The sequence below is a fragment of the Aythya fuligula genome, chromosome 4 (assembly GCF_009819795.1).
Source record: "Aythya fuligula isolate bAytFul2 chromosome 4, bAytFul2.pri, whole genome shotgun sequence".
NCBI classification, from domain to species: Eukaryota; Metazoa; Chordata; class Aves; order Anseriformes; family Anatidae; genus Aythya; species Aythya fuligula.
This window is the reverse complement of record NC_045562.1, coordinates 76,353,012-76,375,731: the sequence shown is the minus strand read 5'-3', so window position 1 is coordinate 76,375,731 and position 22,720 is coordinate 76,353,012. Positions and strand designations below refer to the sequence as shown.

At 67.4% G+C, this 22,720-nt stretch overlaps 1 protein-coding gene across 1 annotated transcript; it reads left to right on the top strand.

Moving 5' to 3' along the window:
* The first annotated feature begins 683 nt into the window (after positions 1–683).
* Positions 684–13,770, top strand: SIGLEC1 (sialic acid binding Ig like lectin 1). Its single transcript, XM_032186949.1, has 20 exons — positions 684–780; positions 1,212–1,568; positions 1,649–1,945; positions 2,286–2,549; positions 2,813–3,012; positions 3,097–3,151; positions 3,535–3,834; positions 4,508–4,759; positions 5,006–5,308; positions 5,768–6,037; positions 7,462–7,761; positions 8,263–8,523; positions 9,145–9,447; positions 9,890–10,144; positions 10,851–11,138; positions 11,258–11,509; positions 11,889–12,182; positions 12,287–12,541; positions 12,677–12,973; positions 13,667–13,770. The coding sequence occupies exons 1-20, from the start codon at positions 684–686 to the stop codon at positions 13,768–13,770; spliced, it is 5,004 nt and encodes a 1,667-aa protein (XP_032042840.1).
* The last annotated feature ends 8,950 nt before the right edge of the window (positions 13,771–22,720 follow it).

Here is a 22,720-nt window from a genome sequence, read left to right as displayed (position 1 = left end):
TTTGGAGGCTGTCCCGCAGAGATGGGTGCGTGTGGGTGCAGAGGGGATGGTTCCAGCTCCTTCCCCGGGCGATCACCCCGTTTTCCCCTTCTCCCATCCAGGCACCGTCCTGTCGGTGTCGGGGTGGCGATGCTCAGCCCCTGCTGCTCCGTCCCACACACTCAGCTTATCAATTCCTGCTGAACCCAGCCAAGATTTGGGTTTTCAGAGCTGCCGTGCCCCAGCCCCAACCCCCGGTGCCCCCAACTGGGCTGCTCACGGGACCCCGGCCCCGCCGCCAGAAAACGAAACCGGGAGGGGAGGCAGGGAAACGAAACCGGGGGCCGCGGCGCTTCCTTCCCCTCGATTAATAAATCCCAGCCCGCAGAGAGCAAAATACGGATGGGAAGAGCACAAAAAGGGGGAAGTGCTGCTGCTTGTTTAATCCCGACCGCTGCCGGCGCGCCGGGGCTGTGCGGTGGCTGCTGGGGACAGCCATGGGGTCACCTCCTGGGGTCACCTCCTGGGGTCACCTCCTGGGGACAGCAACGGGATGGCCATGTGGGGTCACCCCCTGGGGACAGCAGCACGGGGTGAGGGGGCTTTGGGGCCAGGAGGGACGCTGCGAGGTGACGCAGGGCTGGGTGGATTAACGTGGTTCTGGGGCTTTTGGCCACCCTTCTGCCATCAGGGGCTGCTGCGCAATGACCCGACACCTCCTGCCCTCTGCCACCGGCCCCATGGCTGTGGCCACGTCCCCCCTGCAGTGGCTCGTCCTCCTGGCCAGCCTTGTGGCCCCAGGTAAGGTGCCACCGCACCAGCCCCCTGCCCCCTGCACCCCCCCAGTGGGATGGGGTGGGATGTCAGTGGGACAGCCCATGGAGAAAGGACAAGGAGATGGGGTGAGGGGAAAGACAACAAGCTCCTGAAGGGCTCAGAGGGCAAATTTCCCCTTTTCCTGGTGATTTAGGGCTTTTGCCCTTTGAGTCCAGCCGGTGCCTTTTGCCTGCTGGAAGCCCAGCTGGGAGCATCGCCCCCCGGCCGGACCCTTCCCCATTTATCTCCCCCTCCCCTTTTTCTCCTGGAGGGTTCAGCTCTCCTCTCCCAAACCCCACCGTGGCCCTGGCTGGCTGGGATCAGGAGCAGTGGCACGGGGCTCGTGGGGTGGCACAGGGCAGCCGGGCACCATCGGCCACCCCCCATCGCCCACCCTTTGCCTTCCCTCCTGCCAGCCCACGGCTCCTGGGGTGTCAGCTACCCCCCCGAGCTGAGGAGCATCACGGGCTCCTGCGTGGTGTTCCCCTGCACGCTGAGCTTCCCCGACAGCATCTCGGCCAGCAAAGGCATCGTGGCCATCTGGTACAAGGACTACAGCAACCAGAAGACCGTGGTGTACCACTCCGAGGGCCAGGACGTGGACCCCAGGTTCCGGGACCGAGCTCAGCTCCTGGGGGACCCGGCTGCTCGCAACTGCACCCTGCTGCTGCGGGGGGTGACCCCGGAGGACAGCGGGCCCTACAAATTCCGCTTCGAGATCGTCGAGGGAGACCGGTGGTCGGCGGAGCGGGACGTGGAGCTGAGCGTTTCGGGTGGGTACGGCGGGGATCCCCCCTGACCCCGTGCTCACCCATCCCGTGAGGACGTCCCAGCCTCGGCTCCCCGTCCCCAGATATCCTGGAGCGCCCCAGCATCGCGGCCAGCGAGGAGGTGTCGGAGGGCACCGAGGTCACCTTGCAGTGCTCCACGCCCTACGTGTGCCCGCTGAGCGAGGTGGCCCTGCGCTGGGCGGGCTACGACGAGCGCGTCTCCTCCGTGTCCGGCCGCCTGCAGCTGGACACCAGCGGGGTCGGCCACCACCTGAGCCTCGCCACCTCCTTCTCCTGGAAGGACCACGCCAGGGAGCTCTTCTGCGAGGTGCTCCACGGCTCCCAGAAGGCCAGCAGGGAGCTGGTCCTGCGGGTGAGACGTACGTGGGGCGGCTCGGAGCGCGGCGCGGGGACACCTCTCCCGCTGCTCTGAGGCACCCCGAGGTCCCTCGCAGAAAGCCAGGGCAGGGGGTCCCCAGCTTCTCCCTCCCTGCTCCTCCACGACCAGCGCCCGTGCAGGTCCCACAGCCACCCTGCAGTGCCCCCCCCCTGCCCTTTCTGCCACCTCTGTCCCAGCTTTGTCCCCTTTTCCCTGCTCCTTTCCTCCGTGCAGAGCCTCTCAGGGCTCCTTTCCCCGGCATCCACCTCTGCGCCAGCATCCCCGGGGTCCCTCCCGGCTTCCCCTCCGCCACCGCGTCACTGTGTCCCCCCCCCCCGCAGACGCCCCCAAAGGCACCAGGGTGTCGATCACCCCCTCGGGGCAGAACATCCTCGTGGGGGACACGGTGTCTCTGAGCTGCGAGGTGACCAGCAGCTACCCCCTGGTGTCTGCGTACCAGTGGTACAAGGACGGCGCCGCCGCGGGCACCGAGCGCACCCTGACGCTGCGGGGCGTGCGGCGGGCGGACCACGGGCAGTACCGCTGCGAAGCCCACAACGCCCTCGGGGCTGGCACGGCAACCCCCGTGATGCTCTACGTCTTCTGTAAGTGCTGGGGGGCTGCTGGCTGGGGGGGGAACCCAGTCTGAAACGGGCAATGCGATGAGGGATCCAGGCTGGGTGTGATGGGACCGGGTGGGAAAGCATCTGCCCTGGGTTGGGTACCTTGGGTACCTCTGCGTGCGCCCAAGCACAGGTCCTCAGTGATGCAGGATTTCGCTCCGGGGGGCATTAAATTCGGAAAAAGCCCCCTGCCCAGCCTGCTGGGGGTCTCCTGCCCGCCCTGAGCGAGCTCCCATCTCCTCCAGCCGCCGAGATCTCCGTGAGCCCCGCGGCCGAGGTGCAGGAGGGGACGAGCACGGAGCTGTCCTGCGACGTGCCCGGCAGGGAGAGCCAGGAGCTGAACTACACCTGGTACAAGAACAGCGCCTGGCTGCAGGAGGGCCCCGCGCACACCCTGCTCTTCCACCGCCTGGCCGCCAGCGACGCCGGCTTCTACTCCTGCAAGGTGAGGTCGGACTCGGAGATTCTGTGATTTTTCTGCGGTTCTGGATGATTCTGTGATTTTCTGTGGTTCTGTGGTTCCGTGAAGGTGACCAACGACCGGGGCAGCACCGCGTCCCAGCCCGTCAGCCTGAGCGTGACCTGTGAGTGCTCGTGGCCCTGGCCATCACCCTGCGGGGACGGGGGGCCCCCTTGGGCGAAATCCCTTAGTGCCAGGCTCCTCTCGGCACCTCGCGCCCCTCCAAAACGCCACTCGGGGGTCACCACCCCAGGAGCCAGCAGGGATAATGACAGCTCAGGAGCTTTTGCAAGTCAGGGGAAAAATAAAATAGCCCTGGGTTTGGCTCTGACATTGCTGCTCATAAATAAAACCCGCTGACGTCAGGGGGAAAGCAGCTCCCAGGACCAGCTGTGCTCGCTCCTGGTCGGGTGGCCGTGACGCGCGCGCGGCCGCCCAGGTAGGGCCACGATGCTGGGGTTCTCCAGGGGCTGGCACAGCCTCTGACCCCCCCTTCCCGTGCCGCAGACCCCCCCAGGACCCCCTCGCTGACGCTGCTGCAGGAGCCGCAGGGCGGCGGGCTGGCTGTGGTGCACTGCTCGGTGGACAGCCGCCCGCCGGCCAGCCTGGCGCTGTACCGCGACGGCAACCTCGTGGCCACCAGCGGCTCGCAGGTGGCCCCCAGCCAGCGGCTGGCCATCACGGCCTCCCGAAACGCCCTGCGCCTGGAGATCCGTGGTGTGAGGCCGCAGGACGGCGGGCAGTACCGCTGCACTGCCACCAACTCCTTGGGCAACGCCAGCACCACGCAGCCCTTCGTCACCCACAGTGAGTCCCGCTGTGCCAAGCTGGCTCCCTTCCCCGGGGCTGGGGGCACGGCACCTCCTCTGGCATGGATATGGGGTTTTTGGGGTGTTTCTGTGGGGCTGTGGCATCCCTCTGGGAGCAGCACCCGGGCACGGAGCGGGTCCCCTGCTCCCTCTCCTCACAGCCCCTGCTTTGGAGATCTGGGGTGGAGGGGAAGCAGCAATGAGAGGGGAGGAGGGGAAAGCCCCCCAAAAACACACCCAGGGGCATCGTCCTTAGGATGCCAACAAAAAACCAGGATGGACCTCAAGGTTTCAAGGGAAATAACGCTGGTCTGGGTGGTGCTGATAGCTGGGTTCGTTTTCTCCTGAGCCCCTCACCGCCCCCCCAGCCCCTCTCCTGGCCCGGTTCCTCTCACCAAACCTGGGTGCCTGGAGGGAGCTGACGTCTCCAGAAGGCACCCGTGGGTCCCTGCTGGTGGCAGAGAACTGGTGAGAACGGCTCAGGAGGGGACATCCCCGCTGGCTGCCACCACCCTCCAGCTCCGTGACCCCTTGTCCGGGGGCTGCCCGGATCCGTGCGCTGCAGGGCAGTGGCGTGGGGGGATTTGTGCAGGCGAATCCACAACGGGGGGGGCAAAGGTTCCTCAGCAGAGGTTTCCCCGATGGCTCAGCCTCTCCCTTCCCTCCGGCAGCTGCCAGAGTCCTGATCCAGCCCTCGGCGGAGGTGCGGGAGGGGGAAGCCGTGACCCTGAGCTGCGAGGTGCCGGGCGACGTGGTGCCGGCCACCTTCACCTGGTACAGGAACGGCCGGTGGCTGCGCGAGGGCGCGGAGCCGGCGCTGAGCTTCCCGGCCATCCGCAGCGCCGACGCTGGAGCCTTCCAGTGCCTGGCGCAGGGCAGCGGCCACAGCCACAGCTCGGCGGCCGTCACGCTCCGAGTGCTCTGTGAGTGCCCTGGGGGAACCATTCTGGGGGAGGGAGAAGTCCAGAAAAGCCCCTAATTCCCAGGAGCATCCCGTGATATCAATTCGTGGTCCTCAGAGGTGCTGGGGACACGCAGGTCCCTCGTGGGGAGCGGGTGGACGTGGGACCCTCCACCCTGGGTGGGTGCAGGCAGGAAGGCAGGACTCCCCCAGCTTTGGGGGTTCCCCTAACCCCACGGTTCTCACCCACGCTGCTTTGTCCCTGCAGTCCCCCCCCGGCAGCCGCTGATGAGCTCCCTCCTGGAGACCCGGGGCGGGCAGCTGGGCATCATCCAGTGCTCCGTCGAGAGCGACCCGGAGGCCAACCTGACCCTGTGGAGAGGAGGAGAGGCACTGGCTTGCACGGGGGGCTGCCCCCCGGCCCCCAGCCCCCGGCTGCAGGCCACGGCCTCGTACAACAGCCTGAGGCTGGAGCTGCGGGACGTGGTGCTGGAGGACGAGGGCACCTACGTGTGCCAGGCCAGGAACACGCAGGGCAACGCCAGCGCCTCCATGGCCTTCAGTGCCGAGAGTGAGTGAGGTGCTGGGGAGGGGGGCACCGGGGTCTGAGCCCCCAGGGTGTGACCCTAGGGAAATCCTGGGAGAGGGGAGGTGGAGAGGGGTGGGTACTGCGTGCGTAAAGGCAGAGCCAGCGTCGGTAGCACACGTGCTCATGAAACCCAGGGTAGCAAACAGCATCGATCCCAAAAAGTGTGCTCAGGGTGCTGGGGAGGGCCACCAGCGGGTGCTGCAAGGGGAGGGTGCAGCCAAAAGCCCCCGTGGACCCCTCCCCTGGGCTCCCAGTGGTCCTGGGTGCTGCGCACGCCGCGGTGCCATACCTACAGAGGTGCCCGCAGCCTGCCCACCGCACCGGTGCCGCTCATGGCATCGTGGTGCCGGGGCCATATATCCATCCTTGCAGCCCCGAAACCCCCCCTGCAGCTCCGGGTGCTGCAGCTGAGCCCCCCCCCCGCCTTCTCCCTGCCCTCAGCCGCCCGCGTCGTGGTGTCCCCGTCCCCCCGCGTGCCGGAAGGCAGCGCCGCCAACCTGACGTGCCAAGTGAGCAGCGGGTCCCCAAACCTGCCCAACGTCACCTGGTACAGGAACGGGCAGCGGCTCCCCCGGGGCCCCGACCCCGACCCCCCCGTCGCGTCCCTGGTGCTGCAGCGGGTGGTGAGGGGGGACGCGGGGCTCTACCACTGCACCGCCGCCACTGGGAGGAGCAGCCGGAGCTCTGCTGCCGTCCTGCTGGATGTGCTGTGTGAGTGCGGGGGGCTGGGGGTGTTGGAGGGCTGGGGGTGTTTGGGGGGCTGGGGATATTTGGGGTGCTGGGCATATTTAGGGTGCTGGGGGTGTTTGGGGTGCTGGGGATATTTGGGGTGCTGGGCATATTTAGGGTGCTGGGGATGTTGGGGTGCTGGGGATATTTGGGTGCTGGGCATGTCTGGGGTGTTGGGGATGTTCGGGGGGCTGGGGATGTTTGGGGCACAGGGGATGTTTGGGGTGCTGGGGATGTTTGGGGCACTGGGGATATTTGGGGTGCTGGGGATATTTGGGGTGCTGGGGGTGTTGGGGTGCTGGGGGTGTTGGGGTGCTGGGCATATTTAGGGTGCTGGGGATGTTCAGGGGGCTGGGTATGTTGGGGTGCTGGGAATGTTTGGGACACTGGGGATATTGGGGTGCTGGGGATGTTTGGGTGCTGGGCATGTTGGGATGCTGGGGATGTTTGGGGCACTGGGTATGTTGGGGTGCTGGAAATGTTGGGGTGCTGGGGATGTTTGGGGCACTGGAGATGTTTAGGTGCTGGGGGTGTTGGGGTGCTGGGCATATTTAGGGTGCTGGGAATGTTGGGGTGCTGGGGATGTTTGGGGTGCTGCAGATATTTGGGGCAATGAACATGTTGGGGCACTGGGGATGTTGGGGCACTGGGGATGTTTGGGGTGCTGGGAATGTTGGGGTGCTGCGGATATTTGGGGCACTGGGGATATTTGGGGTGCTGTGAATGTTGGGGTGCTGAGGATGTTGGGGTACTGCGCATGTTGGGATGCTGGGGATATTTGGGGTGCTGGGGATGTTTAGGGTGCTGGGAATGTTTGGGACACTGGGGATATTGGGGTGCTGGGGATATTTGGGGCACTGGGGATCTTTGGTGTGCTGGGCATGTTTTGGGGGCTGTCAGGCGCTGCAGGAGCACCTTTCTGCCTGCCCCTGCTCTTCTCTGGGCAGGGGCCACCCTTGGGCGGGTGCAGGGGCCCTGTGGCACCGCATGGAGCGCAGCGGGGTGGGCGCGCAGCGCGTCTGTGCGCGGTTATTACCTTGGGGTTGGTCCTTACACGTAGCCAACATCCAAGTGCGCACGCCTCTGCCCAGACACGAGGCCCCCAGGGCCATGCCCACAGCCTGGGCCATCCACTGTGGGTGCAGGTGCTCACATCTGAGTGCCTCGGGGTGTCCCGGTGCCTCCTCCTGTGGGGATCTGTCCCCCCCCGTGCCCCCCGGAGGTCACCCTTCCAGCCCGTGGAGGCGTGCTCCAGCTGCAGCCCCCCTGCGCCACCGCCCCTGAGCGTGATCCTGGCTGCTCGGGTGCTGTCTGTCCCTGTCCCATCCCGTCCTGCCCCATCCTGTCCCCTCCCGAGGTGGCGCTGGGGACAGGTATCTGCGCAATGGCCGCGCTGTCCCACGCAGACCCCCCGAGGGACCCTCAGCTCACCGCCTTCCTGGAGACGCAGCGGGGCCGGCTGGCCATCTTCGAGGGCTCGGTGGCGAGCAACCCCCCTGCCCAGCTGGCCCTGTACCGGGGCGAGGAGCTGGTGGCCACCAGCGGCACGGGGCACGGCACCAACCCGAGGGTCAGCGCCACGGCCACCCGCAACGCGCTCCGGGTGGAGATCCGGGATGTCACGCTGGCAGATGAGGGCACCTACAGCCTGGCCGCCACCAACGCGCATGGCACCGTGTCCCAGCACCTCTATTTCCGTGTGCAGGGTGAGCAGGGGCTGTGGCACGGGCGTTGGGGCCAGTCCTGGTGGGTGGCAAGCGCCGTGGGGCAGGGCTGGGTGAGAGCCAGCGCAGGCTGTGACCTTTTCCGCATTGCTCCTGCCTCTGCGCAGCCGGCGGGTGGGGAGGGATAATGGCCCTGGGTGTCCCATGGGGACAGCGGGGCAGAGAAATGTCACCGAGCATCTCAGGCTGCGGCCAGACAGCAGAATGAGGCCGGGCTTCTGCAGGGGGTGCGATCCTGCTGCCCCCAGGGAGAGTGGTTTGTGCTAAAACCCCGTGCGCCGCAGCTGGGCAGGGCCTCCAGGGGTTGCTCCCCTCACCCCGGTGCTCAGGACCGGTCACTTTTTTGGGGAGAGGCCGCAGCATCCCCTGGGGATGGTGCTGGGTCCCTGATCTAAACGCCCAGCACCAGCCTCGGGCCGCAGCAGGGGCACCAAAACGCTGCGAGGCGTCGTGTGCCCCCCACGCTCTCTTCTCCTCCCTCAGCCGCCCGCGTCCTCATCTCGCCATCGGCCGAGGTGCTGGAAGGGGACGACGTCTCCCTGACGTGCGAGGTGCTGGGGGAGCCGCAGGAGGACGCCGCCTTCTTCTGGTACAAGGACAGCAAGAGCCTGCAGGACAGCCCCGGCCGCGTCCTCGCGCTGCCCCACGTCGCCAGCGCTGCCGCGGGCTCCTACCACTGCAAAGCCCACGGCCCCGCGGGGACCGGTGCCAGCATCTCCCCGGCCATCAGCCTGCGTGTCCTGTGTGAGTGGGCAAGGGGACGGCACCCCTGGGGGCACCTAGGGGTGGTGGGGACACGGCACGCGGGGTGGGACGTGGCACGGGGCGCACAGCGGGGCACGGCACGGCTCCTGCTGCTGGCACCGTCCCCGGATGGCCCCCGCGCAGACAGGCTGGGGTTTAGCAACAGCTCTGCAGTGAAGAATTGTCTGCCCAGAGAAAACAGCAAAATGTTAAAAGCAGGGTTTTTGGGGAATATGTCTCCTCGATAAGGCCGTGGTCTGAGTAGAAGCCACCTCACCCGGAGGTGTCCCCAAGCAGGGATGTTGGGTGGAAGCGCGGTGCCACCCCAGACCCCAGCTGCCTGCTGTTAAAAAAAGGGGAAAAATGCAATAACCAGTGCTTTGGTTCTGTTAAAACACCACATTTTGACTGGCCTAATTACACTTTTTAAGACTCAAGTTTTGGAGAAATATCGTCCCTCTGGGACAGTGGGGGGGAAACTCCAGGCAAGGAAATGTTGTCTGGTGCTTGTGCGAGCGCGTGGTGCCGCCGTGTGGGTGCTCCCCGAGGGGTACCCAAAAAAAGGTACCCAAAAAAGGGGGACCCGGCCTTGCTGACACCCGTCCACATCTCGCCCTGCAGATCCCCCCCGGGTGCCGGTGCTGAGCTCCTTCCTGGAGACTCCGGGGGGGCGTCGGGGCGTGCTGCAGTGCCGGGTGGACAGCAGCCCCCCGGCGCAGCTGGAGCTCTCCAAGGACGGCTCCTTGGTGGCCTCCAGCGCGCTGCCCGCCCCCGCCACCTCCCCGCGGCTCAGCGTCACCGCGGCCACCAACAGCCTGAGGGTGAGCATCGGCGACGTGCTGCTGGAGGACGAGGGCGAGTACGTGTGTGCTGCCAGCAACGCCTACGGCAACGCGAGCACTGCCGCCAACTTCACGGCAGGGAGTGAGTGTGGTGGGCACGGGGTGGGCACGGGGTGGGCACGGGGTGGGCACGGCGCTGAGGCAGGCACCGGCTGCGTGCCAAGGGGAGGACGGGCGCTGGGGGCTGCAGGGAAGGTGTGGATGGAGGCAGACACGAGCTGGAGGATGCTTGCAGGGGAAGGGGGAGAGGGCTAGGATAGGATGGCAATAGGGAAGGAATGGTGGAAGCTGCGGGTTTATGGGGTGGAGGGTGGCAAGGGGGAGTGCGCACGTGGAGCAGGGGCTGCAGCTCCGTCCCCAGGGGGATGTGTGGCTGTAGGAAGCTCCCATGGCACGGCTGCGGTGTCCCCATCACCTCTGTCCTGGAGCAGCAGGGAGGGAGCCCAGAGAGAAGCCCCGGCTGGTGCTGGAGCCCAGAGCTCATTTTTTTTTTTTCCCTGACTCTCTTCCTTCTCCCATCGCAGCCGCCCGGGTCTGGATCTCGCCCTCCTTGGAGGTCCGTGAAGGGGACGCCGTGACCCTGACGTGCGCCGTGGACAGCGCAGCCCAGGAGGCTCTGACCTACACCTGGTACAAGAACAGGGTCAGGCTGAGCAGCGGCACGGCCCCGCGCATCGTCCTCCCCAGCGTGGTGGCCACCGACGCCGCCTCCTACCACTGCGCCGTGCAGAGCCCCGCCGGCACCCGCAGCGTGGCCCCCAGCACCCTCAGCGTCCTCTGTGAGTTCGGGGGGGGCTTCGGAGCCCCCGTCCCCTTCCCTGGGCTGGAAACCCCCCTGGGCACAGCCTGCGGCTGCAGACAATGCCAGCGAGGTCCCCGCTCCTCCCAGCTCCACGAGTTTTTCTTTACATTTCGAACCAAAGCTGCAACAGAAACATTTTTGGCTTTCGGGGAAGATTGCAGGATATATATATATATATATTTTCTTTCCTGCTTTGGCAAATTAAAACCAGACTTTGTTTAAAAAAAAAGATGTGCAAAAACGTAGCTGCAAGTCAGAATGGAAGGTTTTCCTTTTTAGTAGAAAAAGATGGTTTTAACTCATAAGTCTGCTGCGAGGGGTGGCTGCCGAGGGGCTCTCCTGGAAACACCCTCCAGAGAGCCTCAAAAATGTGTCCTGTCTCTTCCTGCTCCTAGTTTTGGGTGGGAAATGCAGGATAAATGCAGCTAACACCACCTCGGTGTCCTGGGCCTGAGTTACAGCCCAGGTTTTTGCTGCCATTTCGCCAGCCCTGGTGTTCCCAGCAGAGAGGGGGGGGTTGCTGGAACGGGTGCGAGCCCCCCCTGGGGGGCCAAACCAGGAGCAGGCTGCAGGTGGGAACGGGCTCCGAGCGTGGCTGTGCGCTGTGCCGAGCTGGGCTTGGGTTCGAGGGAGGCGCAGGGAACCCAGGCTTGGCCCACAGCCCCCTCCCCTCTCATTTCCAGACCCCCCGAGGAACATGCAGCTGAAGGCCTTCGCGGAGAGCAGCGGGGGGAGAGCCGTCATCCTGCTCTGCACCGTGGACAGCAACCCCCCAGCCGAGGTCAGCCTGCACCGGGGGGGGCAGCTGGTGGCCTCCAGCATGTCCACGACCCCCGGCCAACGCTCGCCCTCTCCCAACGCGCTGCGCCTGGAGCTGCCGGCCACCACGGCGCAGGACGAGGGCGAATACGAGTGCCGGGCACGCAGCCCCCTCGGCAGCACCAGCGCATCCCTGCCTCTCCACGTGCAAGGTGAGCGTGGCACGGGGGGATTCAGGGCTCGGTGCCCCCCTCCGAGCCTCGCCGTGGGCACGTTGAGGGGTCCCGTGCCATGCCACATGCCGGCACCCCCCTCCCCGTGTCTCCGCCAGCCGTCAGGGTGGTGGTGCGGCCGGGCAGCGAGGTGCAGGAGGGCACGGAGGTGACACTGAGCTGCGAGGATGCGGGTGCCCAGCCGGGCACCGTCTACGCCTGGTTCAAGAACGGGCGCTGGCTGCGGGAGGGCCCCGGTGCCGCGCTCCTGCTCCACGCCGCGCGCAGCAGCGACGCCGGCGCCTACAGCTGCCAAACGCAGACGGGGGCGCGCAGCCGGAGAGCCCCCCCCGCAGCCCTGAGGGTGCTGTGTGAGTAAAAGGGGGGGGCTGCAGGGGCTGCCCCGCAGCGGGGAGAGCTGATGGGGAGGGAAGCGTGGGCTGTGTCGCCATCTGGTGACCGCTGGTCCCGTCCCGGGGGTGCCCGAGGTGCTGTTCCGAAGGGGGTGTTGGTTGGAAGGAAATAATTTGGTGTTAAAATGGTGTAAAACCCCGTGGGGTGGTGCTGTGGTGGAGAGCACGCTGCTGCCCCACCGGGGGGGGCTGCTGGATGCTTCCCCCACCCTCACCGTGCCCCATCTCCCCAGCCTGAGCCAGCAACGAGCGCGCAAACCCCACCAAGCCGGAGGGGGACGCGTTCCCCCGAGGCCACCCGGAGCCAGGAGGCGACGCGCTGTCCTTGTCCTTGCAGACGCGCCCCGGGAGCCGTCCTTCGTGTCCCTGGTGGAGCCGTGGGGCGGGCGGCAGGCCGAGCTGCTCTGCACGGTGGACAGCCACCCGCCCGCCGACATCACCCTGCTGCGGGGCCGTGCGCCCCTCGCCTCCACCCGGGGCCCCTCCGACCCCCGAGCCTCCGTCCAGGCTGAGCCCAACGCCCTGCGGGTGCGGATGGTGGCTCTGGGCCCCGGGGACGCGGGGCTCTACGTCTGCTCAGCCAACAACAGCTTCGGCACCGCGACCACCTCCCTGCTCCTCGCGGCGAGCGGTGAGCACCGCGCTGCCCGGGGCTTGTGCCGCGCCGAGCCGGCCGTGGGGCGTCCCCGTGAGCCCCGTGCCACGCCGTCTGCACGGCCCTTTCCTCCTGCTCAGGTGTCCGAGTCACGGTGGAGCCCTCTCCAGAAGTCCCCGAGGGTGCCACGGCCACCATGAACTGCTCGGCCGTGCCCTGGGTGGGCGACAAGGCCAACTACACGTGGTACAAGAACAGCCGGTGGCTGCGGGAGGGACCGGCCAGCACCCTCATCCTCGGCCCCGTTTCCAGCGCCGATGCCGGCTTCTACCACTGCCGGGCCAGCGGCGTGCGGGGCAGCGTGGCCTCACCCCCCCTCAGCCTCACCGTGCTGTGTGAGTGCCCCCCAGCCCCTCGGGGACAGGGCAGGGGCTCTCGTCCCCCTTTCCCTGCCCCGCTCCTCTCTTTATAACCCGGGGAGGGGGTTCCCTGCGCCAAGACCCACCTCCAGCCCCCTCCTCTCCGCGCAGACCCCCCGCGAGCCGTGGCCGTCAGCACCTTCCTGGAGAACCTGAGCGGGCGCGTGGGCATCGTGCTGTGCGTGGCCGACAGCCACCCGCCCGCCGCCCTCGCCCTGTACCGCCGCGGCCACCTCCTGGCCTCCAGCCTGGCCACGGCCTCGACCCCGGGGCTGCGGGTGGCCGCCTCCCTCAACGCCCTGCGCCTGGAGATGGCGGCCCTGGGGCCCGAGGACGCGGCCGAGTACAGCTGCGTGGCCACCAACCCGCTGGGCAACGCCACGGCCAGCGCCTACTTCGACACCCGCAGTGAGTGGGGACGGACCCCGCGGGGATGCTCTGCTTTTTTTGGGGGGGGGGGGTGGTCTGTGGGATTTCAGGTTTTGGAGACAATCCGGAGAGGTTTGAGTTTTTAGGTGGAAAAGGCAAAGAGGATTCGCTGCCGAAGCATGCGTTTTCTGCTTGATTTTGGTGCTTTGTTCCCAGGGGCTTTGCTCCTGCAGCATCCCCGGCTGGGGGCGGCAGGATGCTGTGTAAGGGCTGCAGCACCCCCCCCACGAGCAGAAAATTGAGCTGAATGCTAAAGTTTGATGAAAAAATGAGAAGAAAAGGGGTAGGGCAGGGCTCAGTGAACGGCAGAGCGTGCTCATGCTGTCTGCCGCTGTGCACGGCCCCCCCACCCTCCACGTGTTGGCAGAGGGGGGCACAGGATGCCATCAGCGGGGGGGGCACACAGCATTGTGCCAGCCTGTCCCACCTGGGACAGCAAAACGGGCAGGGACACGCCAGCACAAGTGTCTCCGTGGGGTCCCCATTGTGCCGTGCCACTCTGCGCCCCCCCAGCCGCAGGGTCCCATGGGGGGGCGAGGCACTGACCCCACACCAGGGCCACGCTGCGGCTGCAGGCACGGGGAAGGGACCCGGAGGAGGAGGCTCCCCAAAGCCCCTCCAGCTTGTCCCCAGCCCCCGGCACCGATGGGCCCCCCCCTCCTGTTCCCGCAGCGCTCTCCCACCTCCTGGTGTTCACCGTCCTGGCCGGGCTGCTCCTCGCCCTGCTCTGCGTGGCCCTGCTGGCCCTCCTGGCCGTGAGGCTGTGGCCCAGGTAACGTCCCCTGGCTGGGACGGGGACGCGGGGACACGTGGGGGGGGGGCGCAGCGGGTGGCAGCTGCCTCTCCTCCTGCCCAGGCTGCGCAAGATTTGGGGCTTGCCGCGGGCTGAGGACACCTTCGAGCTGAGCAGGAAGCAGGAGCAGCCGCAGGTAGGAGCTGGCAGTGCTGGGGGTGGCTCTGAGGACCCTGCCCCGAGCTCCCTTCATCGGGTGCCTGTGGGGAGCAGCGTCCTGGAGCACCCACGGGCTCCCTGCAACCTGCCCTCACCCCCCCCCAATCCCTTTTCCCCCGTTTTCTCTCCCCTTCACCAACTCGGAGGGGTCCTGAACACCCCCAGCCCCGGCGTGGCCATGGGGCACGGTGCTGGGGGCTGGCTGGGGTCGGGGGCTGGCCATCATGGGGGTCTGGGCAGATGGGCACTGGGGGTCCGGGCTGCAGCCCAGCACCCCCTGAAGGGCTTCTCCCTGGGGGGGGCTTCACGTGGGTGCTCCCCGGGGTGCCGTGGGTGCTGCCCCTCATGGGGCAGGGTCTCCCCAGCCAGCCCTGACCCTTTCCAGGTGGATGGAGCGTCCTAAGCCGCTGGCTCTTTGGCACAGGAGTGACTGTAGCAGCTGGAAACCGCACAGCCCCCGACACGGGGGGGGCCCAGAGCCACCTTGGGGCAGCCCAGCCCCATCCTGACACCCCCTCCAAGCCCCCCCTGCCTCCCTCCTTCCCTCCCCTGCTGTGCTGGGCACAGCGCCCGTGGTGCCGCGGCTGCGCGCGGTGCGCCGCGCTCCGTGGCTGCTCGGAGCTGCCAAAATCCCAGGACCCCCCCCCCGGGAGGGGGGTGCGAGCCTGGTGCCGGCCTCTCCATCACCACCATCCTCACCCCCCCCCCACCGAGCTGCTGCCCCCGGGGGGGCTGCGTGCTACTCACCTGTCTGGAAATAAAGCACGGAGCAGTGTGAGCAGTGCGCATCTGGGGGGGGGGGGGCTGCGTTCAGCGCCCTGGGGGCTGTTTTGGGAACGGGGGGGAGCCCACCTCCCCAGCACAGTGGGCAGGAGGCTCTGCCAGGGGCTCACCGTGGGGGTTTGCTTGCCGCAGCCCTGTCCCCTCCCCGTTAGATGTCACCCTGAGGCCACCCGTGCCCCGGGTCCGGCTGTGCCGTGGGTGCCCACGCAGCGGGGCGGTGGTGGCGGGGGCGATGCTCGCCCACGTGGGCGCTTAATCCCGCGTTATCCGGCTGCTTTGCTGCTTTGTTTGGTTACTGGGGGAGCGTGCCACGGCTGGCGTGGGGCGTGGGGCAGCGCCCACACCCCCCCTCTGATCCCATCGCCTCCCCTGCCTGGCCCCAGCACCCCGCTGCCTCTCCACACCCAAACCCCACAGAATCGCTGCACGGTTTGGGCTGGAAGGGGCCCAAATTTCGAGCTACATCCAAAAATTCTAGCTAATCTGCTGCTCAGCTGGCACACGCAGACCCACGTCCCCCTGCCAGCACTCAGGGTATCCCTGGGTGGGGGGGTTGGGATGCGATGGGAGCAGAGCGGAGCCTGTGGGGGCAGCAGGGACCCCCCCCCAGCCTCCTGCTGAGCTCCCCCCGCATCCAGCAGCGGCGAGGTTAAACCTCCATCGGCTGCTAAGCTGCACGCCCGGGGAAGATGAGTCCAGGTGGAGCCGGGGTGACCTGGGCAGGTCCCCCCCTGGGGCTGGACATCACCTTTTCAAGGCATCTCCGTGCCAGAGCCCTCTCCATCCTCCCCAAGCACCTGCTCGCTGCGCTGCTCCCGACAGAGCCCCGGGCTCCGAGGAGGGGCCCCGTGCTCCTCAGCTCCCTCCCTCCGCATCTCGCAAGGCTGAAGTTCATTAATTCTCACCCGAAGCCCCCCCCGGGTGGCCCAGCTGCTCCAGCTGGCCCCTGCTGCCCGCCGTGCCCAGCCGCTCACCGGGGGGCCGGGGCAGATGCTGGCGGGCACTGGTGGCAGCTGGGGACCCTTCCCGGCACCGTGACCACCGCAGCCTGGTCTGGGGGGGCACCGGGGGGTCCCAGCTGCTGAGGGACCTGCAGAGGGGCTGCGGGCACAGGGTGGCACCGTGGGAGAGCTGAGAGCTCGCTGTGGTTGTGCCGAAGCTCTGCTAAGCTTGGAGAGCAGGGGGACCCGGGGAGCTGCAGGGCTTGGGAGAGGACCGGGGTGCGCTCCCTGCTTAATCCAGAGCCGGCGCTACGGGAGCCAGCGATGACCTCCGGTCCCTCTGAGCTCCTTCTCCTCCTTTCCTTCTGGAGCGCCGCACGTTAAGCCAAATCCTCCCGTCACATGGTTTCGAGGCAGAGCAAGGGAATAAGGGCAGGTCAGAAGGTGAACCGGAGGCCAGGGATTTGCCATCAGGCAGAGGACCTTGCAGAGATGTGCGAGGCATTTCTCCTCGGATAAATTAGCGCGCGCTTTGATTTGTTGGCTGGCAGTAATAATCCTCGGGCCGGCTGAAACGCACCCGCCGCTCGTTGCGGGGGTGATGTGGGGGCACGCGGAGGGCTCGGCTGGCTCACGTCGCTTTGTGCTGGGGGAGCTGTCCACAAGTGTCACCCAGCCGTGCCTCGGTGCACCAGTGACGCTGATGACTGCTGCAATTATCGTCGCTGGCCTGCCGGGCTCAGAGGCGTAAAAGAGGCCCCGCTCGGTCAGGAAATGAGCCCCGTGGGAGCAGAGGCGTGACGGCCCCGTGCAGATGTGTCCCTCGCCCTGCCCTCTGCCCTGCTGCCCGGCGGGGGGGAAATGAGCTGCAGAAACCAGCAGCTCGGTTTTGGGCTCTACCGCGTGTCCACGAGGGCGAGAGGTGCGGGGCGACGCCGTGCTGCCTCCCCCGTGCTCTGTGCCCCCAGGATTTACCCCTCAGCCCACAATAAACCACCAGCAGCACCCCCCTGCTGCCTCTGCTCTGCTCCAGCTCCGGTCCTGGCCGGGGTCACCTCTCCTCCATCCCAGCGCCGACGCCTGTCACGTCCTCCTCCGTCCCTCTGCGCCCTCGGTCACATCTGCTGAGTCCGTCCCGCTTCTTCCTCCCCATCGTCATCGATGAATCTCGTTAAGCCCCATGGGGGTGGCTTCCCTCCACCCCCACCAACACCCAGCCTTGTTCCTGGCCCCTCGTGCTGTGAAATCCCCAGAGCTCACGGGCAGTAGCTCAGCACCAAGCCCTGCACCTCCTGATGCTGCTCCATAAACCCACGGGACACCACGGGTGCTGCAGGAGCATCCCCAGCACAGAGCCCCCCTGCTGGCCCCAGGGGACCCCGCTGCTCCTGCTGCTCACAGAGGGTTTTTTTGGGGATTTATTGGGGCCCTCCTGGTACCCCAAGATCACTCAGGCCACTGCTGAAACCCACGTGCCCAGCAGCACCCTCGGGCTCCACGGATGAGGAGTGACAAGGCCCCCCCACCCCATTAATTTGATGCTCATTAACTGGAATTGCCTCTGCGTGGCAGTGATGGGTGCCTGCAGAAGGCACCGTGCTTTGGAGCTGTTTTGGCCCCCTGAAGCAGCCCACCGTGGGGGGGTGGGAGGGCAGAGCAGGGGGGCTGGAAAATGGGAAAGGTGGAGGCGATGAGAGCGTGGCTCCGCACAGCTGGCAGCACGGCGTGCTGACCCCCCCAGGTCACCCCATCCCAGCACTGGTGTGCAGCTACCCCAAACCCTGGGGACCCTCAGGATGTGCAGGGTGAAGCAGCAGCCAGAGGCCAGCCTGTGAAACGCAGGGCGGCTTCTTGCAGGGCAAAAAAACCTGCAAGGCACTTTGGCAAGCTGAGCCCTGAGGTTTGTGCACGCTGCCCCGTGCTGGGCTGGGGTCCCCGTGCCCAGGTGCCTCCTCACAGCTGCTGTCACCGTGTCCCCTGCCGTGGGTATTTGCGGGGCTGTGCACATCTGGAGAGGGGAAACTGAGGCACCGTTAACACAGACCCCCCCCTCAGGGACTGTTTTTGTGATCTGGAGCTCCGGTGTGCCACGGAGTGGGCTGGGGAGGGGGACAGGTCTCTGTGGGGACACCGCACCCCAGTGCCTGGGGATGTGGGGGGGGCAATGGGATTGCCTGGACCCCGAGAAGCGATCCCAGCAGTGAAGTCTTTGGACCAAGAACCCACGGAGCAGGGACCTTAGAAGCAGGGGTCACAACGCGGGGTTCCCAGAACCAGGGTGCCGGGGGGAGAGGACGCCCGAAATTGGGTCCCAGGAGCGCGGGGGGGACCTGGGCTCCCCGGTCCCCACCACTGCCCGGCTCGGGGCAGCCCCACGGCCGAGGACTCGTTTGGGGCACGGAGCCCCGCAGCCGCCCGGGGCCGGGATGGGCGCACGGGGAGCCCCGAGGCAGGGGCTCGGCGGTGCAGGGCCGGGAGCCGCCGGGCCGGGGGCGGCTGCGGCAGCGGGCTCCGTGATTTCGTTTGATTTCCACTGATTTCGTTTCACCGGGGCCGGGCGGTCGGGCAGGGCCGGGCCGGGCCGGGGCAGCGCATCCCGGCCGCGGGGCTGCGGAGCTGGGGGGCCCGGCGGGGAGCGGCCCCATGGCCGGACAGGGGCTCCCCTCGCCCCGACAGCCCCGGGGCCACCCCGGTTACCCGGGGCCGGCCGGGTCCCGCAAACGAAATAAGCTCTGTCGGGGTCCCGGGGTGCGGGGCGCGGCGGGGCTGGGCACCGCGCAGCGGGCCCCGGGACGGGGGCGACGTCGGGGGGGACTCGGGGGTCCCTTCGCCCCCACCCGCTCCTGGGCGCTGCCCCCGGGGCAGAAACCGGGGCCCGTGCGGGAGGAGCCGCCGAGGCCTCCCGGGACTCTCCCGTGCCGGGCAGTGGCACCGGCCCCGGGGGTGGCCGTGGGGCTGCGACCCCCGCCCGGCTGCGGAGAAAGTGCCCGGTACCGGGAGGGTGGCACGGGAAGCGCCCCCCGCCCCGTGGGCACGCAGCGCCGCGTGGGACCTTGCCCGCTGGGCCCCCACCGTGGCACCGAGCACCGGCACCTCTCTGCTGCGGGCACACGCGGTCCGGGCACGCTGCCCCCCCCCGGGCACGGGCACGTTGGGTGCTGCACACCCGCCGCGTGTGCGCGCCCGCCGTGCGCTCTGAAAAAAACAACCCCAGAAATCAACGAGAGCACCAAACGAAAAGTGGCCCCCGGCAGCAGGCACGCACCCAAACAACCCAATTCCCAACCAAACACAACCAAAACGAACCAAAAGCAAAACCAACGAACGAGGGAAAAAGGAGAAAGCACCAGGGAACCCTGCGGGGAGCGGTGCGCGGCTGCACAGCACCCACCCACGCGCGGCCGCCCCGTGTCCGTGCCGAGCGGCGCCGTGTCCACGCGGCTCCCCGTGCCCGTGCACAGCCACACGCCCCGTGCACGCTCGCGGCGTCTCCGTGCGGTCACCTCGAGCCCGTGTGAAGCCCTGCACACTCACACCTTGCACGCTCACCCCGTGTCCGTGCACCCTTAGTGTGCCCGTGCACACCGGCACCGTGTCCGTGCACACTTACACCGTGTCCCTGCACACTTACACCGTGTCCTTGCACACCTACACCGCGTCCTTTCACACTTACACTGCCCTTGCACACCGACACCGTGCCCGTGCCCTGCTCCCGTGCCCGTTTACCCCGTGCAGTTGCCCCGTGTCGTGCACACTCCCAACGTGTCCTTGCACACTCACACCGTCCCCGTGCACCTTTCCCGTGCCCATCCACCGCTCGCACAGTCACCGGACACCGGGGACACCGGCGCCGTGGCCGTGCACAGCCATGCACACGCGTGTCCCCCACATTTCCCCCGTGTTCCCCCCGCGGCCGGGCACGCTTTCTGTTCGGGCACGTTTACCCGGTGGCCGTGCACACTTGTCCCGTGGCCGTGCGCGTTGCCCCGTGTTCGTTCTCGGTTCCCTCGTGTTCGTGCACGTTTCCCCACGTCCGTGCACGGTCCCCGTGGCCGTGCACAGTTCCCTCGTGTCCTTGCAAGGCCCCCGTGGCCGTGCACGTTTTTGCCGTGTTCGTGCACGGTCCCCGTGTTCATGCACAGTTCCCCCGTGGCCGTGCAGGGTTCCCCCGTGCTCGTGCCCGATCCCCGTGATTGTGCCCGATCCCCGTGTTTGTGCACAGTTCCCACGTGTCCGTGCTCGGTCCCCGTGCCCGTGCACAGTTCTCCCGTGTTTCTGCACGTTTCCCTCGTATCCGTGCACGGTTCCCGTTTTTGTGCACGGTTCCCTCGGGTCTGTGCACACTCCCCGTGTCCATGCACAGTTCCCCTGTGTCCATGCAGTTTCCCCGTGTCCGTGCACAGTTTCCCCATCCATGTCCATACACAGTTCCCCAATACACTGCACAGTTCCCCCATGTCCGTGCACATTTATTCCGGGGCCGTGCACGATCCCTGCATCCATGCACGGTTCTCCCATGTCCATGCACAGTCCCCCCGTGTCCATACACAGTTCCCCCACCCATGTCCATGCACAATTCCCCCATGTCCAAGCCCATTTATTCCGGGGCCGTGCACCTTTCCCCCTTGCATGTGTCCGATCTCCTTATTTTTGCACAATTCCCTCACGTCTGTTCCCGGTCCCCGTGTCCACGCACAGTTCCCCCATGCACTGCACAGTTTCCCCGTGTCCGTGCACATTTATTCTGGGGCCGTGCACGATCCTCGTGTCCGTGCACCTTTCCCCCGTGTCCGTTCCCGGTCCCCATGTCCATGCACAGATCCCCCATCCACGTCCACGTACAGTTCCCCCATGCACTGCACAATTCCCCTATGTCCATGCACATTTATTTCGGGGTCGTGCACGATCCCCGTGTCCGTGCCCGGTCCCCGTGTCCGTGCACATTTCCCCCATCCATGTCCAAGCCCATTTATTCCGGGGCCGTGCACATTTCCCCCGTGTCCATGCAGTTTCCCCGTGTCCATGCACAGTTCCCCCCTCCATGTCCATGCACAATTCCCCAATGTCCATGCACATTTATTCCGGGGCCGTGCACTTTTCCCCCGTGCCCTCCCGCCGCCCCCCGCCCGCGCCCCGTCCCCTGGCTGCCTCCGGCCGTTATTTCGTTCCCCCGACCCCCGGGTGGGACACGGGGGTTCTGGGGACCCGGGGCTGCGCTCGGGGTGCCCCGGAGCCCCCAGCCGCGGCCCGGCCCTACGGTGCCCGAGGGGATCGTGCCGAGCTTCTTCCCTGGAAAGAGCCTTTGTTTACGGGGAGGGGACGGGGAAACTCCCCCCTACTCCCCGGCCAGCACCGGAGGCTCCCCGGTAAAGCCGGACCGGGGGAACCGGGGGTCCCCGGGGCTCCCACACCCGCAGGCCGCCCACGCGGGCAGTGGGCCCGGAGAAGCGCGGCCATGCCGAGCCGAGCCGTGCCGTGCCGTGCCGAGCCGTGCCGGGCCGGGCCGTGCCGTGCCCGTAGGAAGCGGCCGTGCCCGCCGCCGGCTCCGCGTTACCTTCATTTCCAGCGGGCCGGCGGTCGCGCAGCACCCGCAGCCCCCCGGGCCTGGCGAGCTGCGGGCGGGAGGCCGGGCACCTCCGCCGAGCTGTAAAACGGAAAACCCAAGGGATTTTCCTCCCCCCTTCCCGGAGCGGCTCGGGGAACGGGCGGCGGCTCGGGGGAGCCCCGGAGCAGCCGGGCTCGGGAGCCCCTCGGCGGGGTGGGAGCCGCCCGGCACGGCCCTGCCCGGGGCTCGGTCCCGGTTCCCGAGCGAGCCGCGAAATAACAGGCGCGGCGCTAACAATACCGGCACCGCCGGCAGTCATCAGGCGGTGAAACTTCAACCGGGAAGGGCCACGGTCTAATATTGATATTCCGCATTGTTTATTATCATGGGAACTGCTATGATTTATGATTATGAGCCCGAGCAGCCCCGAGCTCGCCGCGGCTCCTCTCCGCCCTGCGCAGCCCGCGGAGCGGAGCGGATCCGCTCGCCTCCTGCGCCCGGGGAACGGCGGAGCCGGCGGGGCTCCGGGCGGGGATTTCCCTTCCCCGGCTGCTCCGAGCACCGTGACCGAGGCAGAGCAAACGCCGGGCGGTTCACGCGAGCGATAGCACCGGCAAGCCCGATAAGAGCAGCAGCAAAAGCGAGGGTGGGCGGCGGGGCTGCGCGGGGGGTGTTTTCCGTGGGGGCTGCGCTGCCTCTGGCTCGGCCCGGGGCTCGGTGCGGAGCCGGGGCTCGGTGCGGAGCGGCCGCCCGGTGCAGGCGGCTCTGCCCTCCGCAATCCCCGGGGGGAACGGGCCCGGAGCCCACCCCGCGCATCGCCGCCGGGAGCGGCCGGGGCACGGCGGAGGGACCGGGGAGGCGGCTGTTTCCCTGGGTTTCGTTAGGGTTTGGTCGTGGGGTTTTTGTTTGGTTTGGGTTTTTGTTTATTTGCTTTATATATATATTTTTTTCCGCTCGGCTCCGGCACGACGAGAGCCCCCTCGCCAGCCGGGCCCGGCGGCGGGGACAGGGGAGCGCGGCCCCGGCCCGGCCTTGCCGCAGCACCGGGACCTGGAACGGGCAACCGGGAGCCTGGAGCTGAGCTCCGCGGGCAGCACCGGCCACCGGCCCCGTCCAGCCGCGACGCCCCGTTTGGCCCCCCCAGCCTCGCCGAGCCGAGGTGCGGAGCGGGGCGCAGCGGCCCTCCCCGCGCGCCTGCCTCCTTCGTGCGCCACGCTTTGCCCTTTTCATTTTATTTCTTTTTCTTTTCTTTATTTTTTTATTTTTTCTTCCCTTTCCCTCTCCCTCCATCCGTTTCTGTTCGCTCTGCGCTTTCTCCGCCGGTTCCCGTTATTTGGGGGCCGGAGGCGGGTTGCCGCAGACACCGAGCGGCGGCTCGGGGCCCACCGCAGCCCGGCGGCACATTTGGAGGCCTCGCACTCCCCGTCCCCGGGGAAATCCCGGAGCTCCCCCCCCGGCCGTGCCCAGGCCCCTCGGCGGCCACGATTGCCGCAGCCCCGGGGGAC

Bases quoted from the DNA above. Each gene is read 5' to 3' on its own strand.
- SIGLEC1 (XM_032186949.1), top strand. From the start codon at position 684: ATGACCCGACACCTCCTGCCCTCTGCCACCGGCCCCATGGCTGTGGCC. The intron at 781-1,211 runs GTAAGGTGCCAC...CCCTCCTGCCAG, and splicing joins GGCCAGCCTTGTGGCCCCAG to CCCACGGCTCCTGGGGTGTC. The intron at 3,152-3,534 runs GTGAGTGCTCGT...CCCGTGCCGCAG, and splicing joins CGTCAGCCTGAGCGTGACCT to ACCCCCCCAGGACCCCCTCG.